The sequence below is a fragment of the Canis lupus genome, chromosome 27 (genome assembly GCF_003254725.2).
Source record: "Canis lupus dingo isolate Sandy chromosome 27, ASM325472v2, whole genome shotgun sequence".
NCBI classification, from domain to species: domain Eukaryota; kingdom Metazoa; phylum Chordata; class Mammalia; order Carnivora; family Canidae; genus Canis; species Canis lupus.
This window is the reverse complement of record NC_064269.1, coordinates 20,751,193-20,762,729: the sequence shown is the minus strand read 5'-3', so window position 1 is coordinate 20,762,729 and position 11,537 is coordinate 20,751,193. Positions and strand designations below refer to the sequence as shown.

Here is an 11,537-nt window from a genome sequence, read left to right as displayed (position 1 = left end):
ATGACTTTAAATACCACCTGTAATGCAAAAGACTCCCAAATTTACAGCTCTCATTAAAACCTCTCCTTAACCCTGGACTCTTTCAACTGTCACTATCAAAGAGAAATCTCAGACTCCACATGCTCAAAGCAATTTACTCTCCAGCCTCCATATTCCTCCCCATCTCATCTGATGACAACTCCATCTTTTCGGCCACAAAGGCCAAAAGATGGTAGTTTGACGTCACTTCCTCTTTTATCATACACCCAATTCACCAGCAAATTCTACTGACCTTCCCTTCTAAATATATCAGAATCTACCATTTCTCACCACCTACACTGCTTCCCCTGGTTAAAGCCACATTATGACAGGTACTACAGTGATCCAATTATACAATTATATTCAACCTAAATATCATACAATAGGGAAATAGTTTATGTCTAGATTATTAATTTACTATCTATCTACATAGTACATATGGCTTAAAGACTCTAGCAATGGGGACAAAAAGTACCTAAATTTGCATGATAAAAACCTTAATACTGAATTGCACATATAATTACAACTATGTAAAAATCAAATGCATAGGGGGGAAATGTCCAGAAGCAAATAATATCTGTATACTTCCAACTAATTCTGTTGTTTTACATAAACTAGCCAGTAAGTTACAAAAAATTGTGGCTTGCTGGCAACAGAAACTTTGTTAATATAGATATATCATAACTTATTCAACTTTTTCTCCTGATATTCAGACTGCAATTTTTATTATTAAAAAAATGCTTCCTTAAACATCTGTGTACATATCTTATGTAGTGTACCTATTTCTGGTGTATAAATCATCAGAAATTTGTTAGCTTATGTTTCTTTTTGTTATAATTTATCTTCTACATAAAGGAAAAAATAAATGTATACCATAAAAATCCAACATACAGAAAATATTACAGTTCAAAGTCCGTCTGTCTCTTCCTACAACCTATGTCTTCCCAGAGGTAATTACAAGTTTCTCGTGAATCAGAAAAACTTAATCTATAAACTTTTTTTCTATAAATGTTTTTTAAACATATACACACATTTGGAATCTCAGATACACCTTGTGGTATCCTTTGCAAGTTTTTATTTCCATATGAGGAAAAGAGGAATAAATCTACATAAAGGAAAGAACATAAACCTACTGCTTCGGAATAACTAAAGCCTTCAGGGGTACCTGGGTGGCTGTTAGTTGAACGTCTGTCTGCCTTCAGCTCAGGTCATGATCCCAGCGTCCCAGGATAGAGACCCATATTGGGCTCCGTGCTCTACAGGGAGCATGCTTCTCCCTCTCCCTCTACTGTCCCCCCCCACTCCCCTGCTTGTGCTTTCTCCCCTCCCCCCATCCCTGCTCTGTCAAATAAAATTTTTAAAAAACCTTCAGAAAATTCGCTATATTGATATTAGCTAAAAAAATTCTAATCTTGAAACACAGGATGTATGTGTGTATACACACACACATACTTCTTGAGTATCAGATACTGCTTAGGAAGGCTACATTTGGGCTTTCTGTAAAACTAAAAAAGAAGAAAGCTGGTTAGAATTAGTGTTTCAAGAACTTGTCCCTGTCACCGTCCATAATCCAAAACCTCAGCACATTGCTTAGGTCTATATATACAATTCAAGATGAATTCGGCTAGTCCTTGGCTACTTGAAAATGCCAAGGATTTACCAGGGACATCTCAAATTTCAGTACCACTCAGTGGTCCGGTCACTCAGTGCTATTAATCAAAGTTGATGTGAGATCAAGTGAATGAATTCCTCAAATATTAAACTTCTAGAATATATTCATTTTAAGACCTATCTCTAACTGGAATTTAAATTAAAACTTTGTAAGGGGGCAGCCCTGGTAGCTCAGCGGTTTAGCACCGCCTCCAGCCCAGGGCACGATCCTGGAGACCCAGGATCGAGTCCCATGTCCGGCTCCCTGCATGGAGCCTGCTTCTCTCTCTGCCCGTGTCTCTGCCTCTCTCTCTGTGTCTCTCATGAATAAATAAATAAAATCTTAAAAAAAAAAAAAACTTTGTAAGGATTTTATTCCTAGTCATGCAGACTATAGACCAATAGAATACAAGACGTTAAAAACATCATTCAGTAAAATATTCAGTAGAGAATCCCTGGTATGTATCATTGAAGGAATTCAAGGAGAGAGCTGGTTTGGAAGAAAAGTAGCTCTACTTTTTTTGTGTGTGTGTAAAAATAACACATTTTATTTGTTTTAAGGCTTCTTTACAGAGTGTCTTTTTACAGCTGTAGGAAACTACAAGTTTATAGGAGATTACTTTGAAGTAGGTTTTTTACTTTTGGGTGGTTTCCTTATCTTACTGGGGTTTGGAATCACTTTCTTTATTTTCAGGGGTTGTAACACTACAGCCTGCTGACCTTCCACAAACTTCTTTTTATGTTTAGAGGTTTTCAAAGGAAGTCTCTAAAATCTCCTTTTCCTGGCTTTCCGGAGATTCAGTGTCTGCATTTTCCCAGGCCTCTTCAGGCTGCCCATGTAGCCATGGTATATGTAAACTGAGTACTTGGGGAATTATGGCTTTTACCCCCTCAACAAAAGCTGTGGTGTCCTTTCTGAACCCCAAGGCCAGGACACATTTTAAGCCAATGACCGGTGCAAGACGGGGAACCTGACAGGCAGGCACTGATCTGCTCGAGCTCAACTGAATCAGATGTGAGGTGATGATGGCAGGCTTGGCCGACTTACACACGAGGACCAGCAGCAGCCCATTCCTTTCCAGAGCTCTGGTCACTTCATTAATAACACTGATGGCAAGCTGCCTCCTGACAAGCACAGGAGTCCACCCTGACCCTTGCTCATTATCTTCTGGTTGTTTCTCTTTCAGATCCTCGCTTGTATCAACTTCTGTGCTACATTTGTCTGGGCTTTGTTTTTGTTTTTTTTTAAACTGCTTTTTCTTTTTCTCATCCTCAATCTTCTGAAGCCCAAGAGATTTAAATGTGTCTTGAAGTGTAATATGCGTGTCTTCTCTCTCTAGAGTAGTCCAGCAGATAGTATATGGGTACAAAAATGGAAGACTGTCTGTTGAAAAACCTTCAGGCATTAATAAGCAAGAGGAGAGATTTTTTTCAGAGAAAAGCCTTTAATTCTGTCCATGGAAGTAGTCCTCTAGAACCCTAGGCCAAGCCCTAGCAATACATATATTGCAGTTTTAAGCAACTTTGATATATGGATGGTCTCCTGCTCCAAATGAGGCAGGTAGTTTTAAAAAGGTGTTGGGGCACCTGGGCAGCTCAGTCAGTTAAGTTTCTGACTCTTCATTTCAGCTCAAGTCATGATCTCAGGGTCGTGAGATCGAATTCCACGTCAGGCTTAGCGCTCATTGGGGAGTCAGCTTGGGATTCTCCCTCTGCCCCTCACCTTGCTCACACTCTCTAAAATAAAATCTTTGAAAAAGAAAAAAAAGGTGTTGTGGTTCAGTTCAATTGCTGAAAACGCTGGAGAACTGGGAAGCAAAGGCTAAACACTTAATATGTCTCAACTACTCCGTCCATCTGCATCATTTTTGATCTTCTACTGCCTTCCTTAAAGCTCCCATGCCCTGCCCAATGTGCCCACCACAAGTTCAGGCAGGCCAGAGAACATGCATGCCAATCTGGACAATAGAGAATCCATTAGCAGGAGGAGCCATGAGCCTCAGATGACTAAGCCTTTTCTAGTCCTTAAGAACTTCAAAATAAAAAGGTAATTGTAGCCATCCTGTAACCTCCTTCCAAAGGAGGGAATTCACCCTGGGGGCAGTGGAGGCAGGTATGCTCCTATAGAGGTATACGATAGGACTCTGGAACAGAAGGAAAAGAATTTGAGGACCATAGCTTGTGGATCACTCAAGAGTTCTGACTCACCTGCCAGGGAACAACTGCTAAATTCTAGGGGCTGGGGAGGAAATGAAAAAGAAAGGTAAATAAAAAGGCAAGGTATGCTCTGTGCAGTTTTGTCGTATAGATAAAATTTAACGAGGAAAGATGGACAATAAAAATAGAACTACCATACTCCAGCAATCCCAGTTCTGGGTATATATATCCAAAGGAAATGAAAAGATCTTTTGAAAAAAATGGCTAATTCCCATGTTTACTGCAGCATTATTCACAATAGCCAAGACAGGGAAACATCCTAAGTGTCCATCAGTGGATGAACAGATAAAGATGTGGTGCATATTTTATATAGTTATATAGTTAGTTATATATATAGTTGTATTTATAGTTATATTTATAGTTACATAGTTATATATATAGTTGAATACATTGGTATATATACCATTTATATAACAGTATTATTGAGCCGTGAAAAAGAAATCCTGCCATCTTCCAACCACATGGATGGACCTTGAGGGCATTATGGCAAGTGAGGGAAGTCAGAAAAAGGCAAACACTGGATGATGATACCACTTATATGTGGAACCTAAAAAAGCCTGATTCCTAGTAACAGAAAGTAGAATGGCAGATTATAGTCAAAACTGGAGTAGATCTCATTTTCACAAAGAGAATGATAATTATGTGACATGACAGAAGCAGTAGCTAACTCTATGGTGGTAATCATTTTGTAATATATAAAAGAATCCAATCAAGACCAGACATCTTAAACTTACATAGTATTGTGTGTCAATTATAACTTAATTTTAAAAAAACGACATCCTTTCTGGGTCAAAATGGGAAAAGCTGAGAACGGGAGCGCTGACCCCACCAAACACCAAAGTGAAGGGCTGCAAGGACTGGCAGGGCACACAGGTGAGAAGAGACTCCACTGAGGGCTCTTCATAGAGCAGGGAAGGCCTCAAAGCTTTTCTTTATGCTTTTAACCCTACTACGTGGAATGCAGTCAGCCTCCTTGTGGTTTGGTTACTCCTACTCCTCTTCCGTGTCAGCTGAAATGTCATTTCAAGGAATTCTTCCCTGACATCCCAGATTTTACCCCCTAGTCCATGTTTTTGTTTTTTTTTTGTTTGTTTGTTTTTTGTTTTTCCCTAGTCCATTTTAAATTCCACTGCATATTGTATGTCCTGTGTGTGAACTACTCTAGTATCTCTTCTCACACTCTATACCCTGAAGCAGTATATTTTGCCAGCTTCCTAGTACCCAAGGCAAGGCCTGGCACTCAGGAACTTTATACATATTTATGTAATGAGTAAAGGTGAGATCCAAGTAAAAACTATTATCATTGTAGGTGGGGTTTTCTGTTCTTTTTTTTTTTTTTTTTTTGCCTCATGCCAATATAGCCTGATCTAGACCTGCGAACCTGCCCAGTGTAATGATTATATGATAGTCCCTGGGTTGGCCCAAGTTACCACTAGCTTGAGCCCCTCATTTTATAGCGGGGCCAGAATGCCCAGAGGTCTTTCAGTCAACAATCAGATTAAAATGACTTATAAAGGGTATTAGTTTGCTAGGGCTGCCATAAAATACCACACATAGGGTGGCTTAAACAACGGAAATTTATTTTCTCACATTCTGGAAGCTGGAAGTCCAAGATCAAGGTTGGTTTCCACTGAGGCCTCTCCTCTGCTTGCAGAAGGCTGCCTTCTCACTGTATTGTCACCAATTCACCAGCAGAAGAAAATTGAAAATAATCCATGATTTACATTTTCATTATGATACAGTGTAAAGCACGTTTGGATGGGAAGTCAGTTATCCCAAATTTTGATTTGGGCACTATTATTGATAATAGTGGCTTCATATAATTGATTCCTTGGTCAAGAATTTCCTGATAGAAAATAAGGGGTCAGATAACATGATCTTTAAGGTCTGTACGTGGCCTAATAGTCTAGTAATTTCCTTCGAAGAATCAATTTTCTATCCCAACCTTCTACAGAACTGTGGTTTGGCAATCTGGTAGCTAACTTATAACAAGTTAATCAAAACTAAAACATTTAAGGAATAGTATAACTAGTTTCTGGGAATACTACTACTACCTTCAATTGGACAAACCTAAAGTGCTAAGGACACCAACACAAATTAATCCTCAAAAGACATCAGCTTTCCTTCCAACAAGGGATATTTTTTAACACTGCCTCAGATTTCCTTCATTTCCTATTATTTATTTAGGCTTAAACTGAATGTTTAAAATAAAGATTTAATTCTCCATATTAAGTAATTTCATACATGAAACTTCTATCATGTTTTTGTTGCTGTGGTACAAATACAGTGGGTAAAAAAAATTTCATAAAAATTTAATAATAGATTTTTTAGCATTTTTTTCAAAATAGGTATTTATTATTAAAAAATTATACAAACTGACTTTTTATTACTCAAATCATGAAAAATTTTAAACAATTTGTCTCAAGCCTCCAAAAAAGTAAGCTCTGTCTTTACATTCTTCAGTAGCAGTCCATTTTGATGGTATAGAAAATAACAAACATTTCATGTAACTTTGTTAGAATATACAAAGATTTGGCAGAGGCCAGAATCCCTACAAGGATTTAAAATTTTTTTTTTCAAGTTTAAGTATCACTAAAGTCATATAAACAGGATTACAGAACAGTAAACACCTGTATGTGATTTTCCAAAGCAACGATTTAGTCTTGTGTGTTTGCACTTTGTTTCAGCCTTTCCAAAACACCTTTAAATGCAAAAGCTGAAAATTTTTCAGTTACCTGAAGCTTCAAAAACTTGTACTTTGAAAAAAAAAAAAAAACCTCTTAAAAGCAGCATCATTTAAATAGTGGTCAACTCATAAATGTAAATGCAACCACCACAACTCATCTCACTATGACTCAGGCATGTCAGAATCACCAGCTTACAATCCAGAGGCAGAACCAGAGGCAATGTCTCTTACAATGAAGAGAAAAGGCCAAGAGGAGTAGGTATGTAGCCCAGGGCATCCAGGTGCTTGCTTGTGGGGTGAAAGGGTCAAAACTGAAGGGCCTCTTCGTACAGAATCCAAGTTCCCAATTCAAAGCAGTTCCTTTAAATACCTAATTCCTTTTTGACTCCCTCCTCGACACTAAAACACAGATGGTACAAAGTCTTTATACAAAAGAGAAAATTTTTGAATCTGTGTTTTACATCAATGCTAATAACAACCAATTTAGCAGAACTATGAAATTCGAATTTCAAAAGGAGCCAACTGGTTTCCTAAGAAACAATTCTAATGCACTTTAAATTAGAAATCAGATGTCAACACTATTTTAAAAGGCCTTTAAAGGAAAAAAAATGAGGCCATTATGTCCATATCAAAGTTTTATTATCTATATAAGTTGACCTATTTTCAAATAACTGACATAATTTAATATTTAAATTAGCATTTTATGCAATAAAAGGCAAAAACAAAGTGCCTAATGAACTATACACTTTGATTCATACAGTAAATGTGCATTTTACCACAATTAAAAAAAAACAAAAGAAGGGTAACCTTCTGATAATATATCAATAAGGACACCACAATATTGTGCAAAAGCACAGATAGATAAATAAGCCTGTTTTCTTCTCAGACTTGAACTGCAGATGGCTGAAGCAGACTGGTCATACACACCAAAGCTGAGGTGATGCTTGAGTTGTACTTCAAGGTTACACTGACTAAGCCCTTTGGCATCTACAGAAGCAGGGGTGTTCTCTCTCCAGCTGGCTGTTCCTTCTGGAAGAATTCTTTGATCTGGGTTAGTCGGCCATACAGCCTCTCTTTCAATGGAGGGATGTGGTAGCTAGGGTCCAGAATGTTCGTTACCCTGCGCTCCCTCTCTCGCTTCCATAACTTGTATGGGTGAGGAGGAAAAAACGGTCGCCCTCTTTCTCTTCGAATCTGTAATGTAATTCCACTTACAGCAAGCATCCCCCATACTGCCAGGATAATAAAGTCTAAAAAAAAAAACAAAACAGCAGAAAAGCAGTTTGAACTCTTGTAATTTAAAACCTAACATAGCTCGAATACAGCCTTCCAGAGTTTAAATCTGTCATTCTTTCTTGGCAATATTAGACTTTCTGGTGAGTTCTTCACTTACAAACCAAGGAACTTGAATAAGGAAGCTACAGTCTTAAATTTTAAAATAGGAATTTTCTATGATAGCCCTTTAAAAGTCCAGAGAGGCTGTAAAGGAATCAGTTGTTTGGATCCTTGGAATCCCAATATTTTATGAGCAGTGCCTGTAGGAGTAGTTGTTTGTTGTGTTTTTTTGGGAGGTGGGGTGGGGGAGAAAGCAGTCCTCTAGATATACCTCACAAACACATCTTGGAACATTAAATGCCACCTTGCTCTCTTCCCATTCCACTCAATATGGGGTGCCACGCCCTGTCACTCAGAGTGGATACAGAAATGCATGAAAAGATTCAACAAACTGCAACTGAGCTTCTATTAAAGGCTTGACAAAATACTGTGTTGTATGTAAAACTTCCAAAATACATGGATTTCAAGGTCTCTACCATCAATCTCATCCAACAAGGGCAGGCTCAGGATGGTAGAGGGAAAGATTTGTCCTTAAATATTCACAGCAATCATGACTGTGCCTATATATCCTCAATTCCAAGGAATGCTTTTCCATCTGCCATATTTTAACATTTCTGAAACCAATACATCCTACACTTGTGAACATTCCGTCACTTTTTTTTTTTTCTTCAAAAGTTAACGGTGGGGGGCAGGGGGGCAGCCCAGGTGGCTCAGCGGTTTAGCACCGCTTTCAACCCAGGGTGTGATCCTGGAGTCCCGGGATTGAGTCCTGCATCAGGCTCCTTGCATGGAGCCTGCTTCTCCCTCTGTCTGTCTGTCTCTCTCTCTCTCTCCCTCCTGTGTATTCTCATGAATAAATAAATAAAATCTTTAAAGAAAAAAAAAAGTTAATGGAGAACCTTTAATGGGTAGAATCTTAAAATTACAGAAATAATAACACTGATCGAAAATCACTTTTTCACTTTCAAGTAGCAAATTATATGCTTCTTTAAAGGAGGGAAACAAGGCAATAACTTTAAAAAATCAGGCTGTCATTCTCATCCTTCATCCCGCCCCAACCAAGCAGCTTTGTTCCCAGGATTTTTCTCGCCACTGGGAATTGACCAGGTAACCTAAGTATAAATCTGGTTGAGAAATTTCTTAACAACAACAACAAAACAAAACAAAACAAAACAAAATTTCTTAACAAAGTTCATTTAGCAGATTTTTAGAAGTATGAACTTGAACCACCTTACAAATTTAAATTCTTTGTTCCTATGATAAGCTATCATTAACAGAAGGTTCTAATAGCATCTGTTTAGACTGAGTTTCCTCCTTTTGTCCAATTAACCTTTCAATCTAGTTACCAAGTGCTCTTGTTAGCACAGGTGGCGCTACCTGAGTATCACTCTAGTTCTTGGATTTAGTCTTACCATTGGTTTGAAAAGGCACATTTGTGAAAGCTCTGTGGAAATCCACGTTGAGTGCTCTCTTGAGTACATTCAAAGTGATGTAAGAAAGGCTTGTGTACAAGTAACTGTCAAAGGCCAAGACCACGGAGTAGGAGCCAATGAATCCACAAGTCAGTATGTTTAGCTGTGGAAGAGTACAAGCGTTTAGACATTGCCACTGGTAGAATGAGGAATAGTTTCTAACCCTCCTCATTGGCCTCAATCACAGGGAATCACTTCTGTTCCCTCAGTACCCATGAAATGGAACAAGTGTCAGAGCTGAATAAAGGTTACCTGGAAGGTTAAACGAAAACCACCTTCTAGACCCATAGGGAATTCTTAAAACACAGTTTACCCTAGTCATAGGAAATGTCTTCTCTATGAAAGAACTTCAATAACAAAGTCTAATTAGATGAAGAACACTTCCTCTGGAGAGACCGCTGAAACTAATGACCCATCAGGTTGTGCATTTACAGTGAGCCCAACCTCTGCTCCCACACTTCAAAGCACACTGTTAGTGGTGACCTGCCCCACTTGATGAAAAAAAAAACACTGTGATAATTGTAATCACAACTTCTCTTGCTTTCACAGAAACAAGGCTACTTAAAATTAATCATCTCCTAAAGATTATCCCATAGCTCTCCCTGGTAAATAAAACATGCACAATGAGGCAGTAAGTGAAGAACTGAGGACCTGGGACAATAGAATGAATAAATCTCATTCGATGAAACACTTACTATTCTTAGGCAGCCCATGAAAACTACTGGAATGAGAACAGCTATACAAGAGAAGGTCACCCAGAACACACCATCATCATGAAAAACCTTTAGGTTTCCTGAAAAAGCAAAAAGCAAGCAAGAGTCAGTAACGGTAAGTTTACCAAGGTCAATTTTATTTTCTCAACATCTGAACACAGACATACAGCGAAGGTTTATTATAACAACCAGAGAATAGGCTGGCAATTAGAAATGAATTCTGACTTTTTTCATTTACCTGCCAATAAAATCCCCTTTGAAGGATGTGTCTTAGAAGGGTTAGGGGTGGGAGGTAAATCAAGCAGGTAAATGCTCTGCATTTATTCCCAGGAAAACTTAGAAGACGCTAAAATAGTCCAAGCTCTTCTCTTCACTAGCTGTGATGCTGTGCCTCAGTTTCCTAACCCATAAAATGAGAAGACTGAACTACTTGATGTCAAAGCTCCAAATCATCCTTTCTTGCTCTATGTTTCTATCACTCTGATTTTATACTGCAAAGTAAAAAGTGCAGGTAAATGGCATTCAGAGCTAACTATATGAACTCCTACCCAGTATGAGCAGCAATATCCATTTACTAGATTTTTACCATCAATGCATTTCCTGCCCAGCCACTGCATTCTGGAAGAGGTGATTCCTCATGCATCAGAAAAGACAGGAGCTAATCACTCACCTGCGCTTCTACTAAACTCTTCTCCAAAATGTGGCACACCTGCAGGTAACCTGGGAAGACTATATTAAAACTCCTATTTATAAATTTAAATAGCAAGAATATAAGCCTGATAATTAATACTAGTACTGGCACCATCATTCAATCCACTTGGAGGTGGCCCTCTATCTTAAGACCCATAAATCCCTAAAGAGGGGGGAGTTCCATAGTAAGAAGAGGTGACCTTGGGACCCCACATTCTCAGAAAGTGAACTACAACATGTTGCAGCGAGGTAAATTTATGGATTATATTCTGTAGTTTAACTGTATTAACCCTCACAAGATACACATGTAGCTTAAAAAAAAAAAGAAAATGGAAAGGAATCTAGGGATTAAAAATAGTTGCTGTGGGGGTGCCTAGGTGGCTCAATCAGTTAAGCATCTACTTTTGGCTCAGGTCATGATCCTGGGGTTTTGGGATCAAGCTCTGAGTCAGGTTCCCTGCTAGGCAGGAAGCCTTCTCTTCTGCCTCTCCCTCCTGCTTGTGCACTCCCTCTCTAGCTCTCTCTCTCAAATAAATAAATAAAATTTGTTTTTTTTTTTTTAAAAAAAAGGTTGTTATGATGCAAGCATGTGAAGACTGACCCTTTCAGAATAAAGCTCTTTGCTAGTAACATCATAAGATGGAAACAGTAGGAATTTAATTAGACCTGAGAGGTGAGCAAATATTTTTCAAATTTTAACGCTTAAATACAATTTTGCACCCACTGGAGACACTGTCCTTCAGCAATGAAACAGTT

General features: G+C 38.4%; 1 protein-coding gene and 1 pseudogene across 3 annotated transcripts in view; both read right to left on the bottom strand.

Moving 5' to 3' along the window:
- Window positions 1-2,200: 2,200 nt before the first annotated feature.
- Window positions 2,201-5,207, bottom strand: LOC112665670 (ribonuclease P protein subunit p38-like; annotated as a pseudogene).
- Window positions 5,208-6,218: 1,011 nt separating this feature from the next.
- TM7SF3 (transmembrane 7 superfamily member 3) overlaps window positions 6,219-11,537 on the bottom strand; it is a 50,177-nt gene continuing 44,858 nt past the window's right edge. For all 3 annotated transcript variants that reach the window (XM_025455443.3, XM_025455444.3, XM_025455446.3), the window contains 3 exons: window positions 10,074-10,171; window positions 9,319-9,481; window positions 6,219-7,821 (listed from right to left, as the gene is read on the bottom strand). In XM_025455443.3, coding sequence (XP_025311228.1) covers window positions 7,559-7,821; window positions 9,319-9,481; window positions 10,074-10,171 — 524 coding nt within the window. In that variant the 3' untranslated portion in view covers window positions 6,219-7,558. The remainder of the gene's footprint in view (window positions 7,822-9,318; window positions 9,482-10,073; window positions 10,172-11,537) is intronic.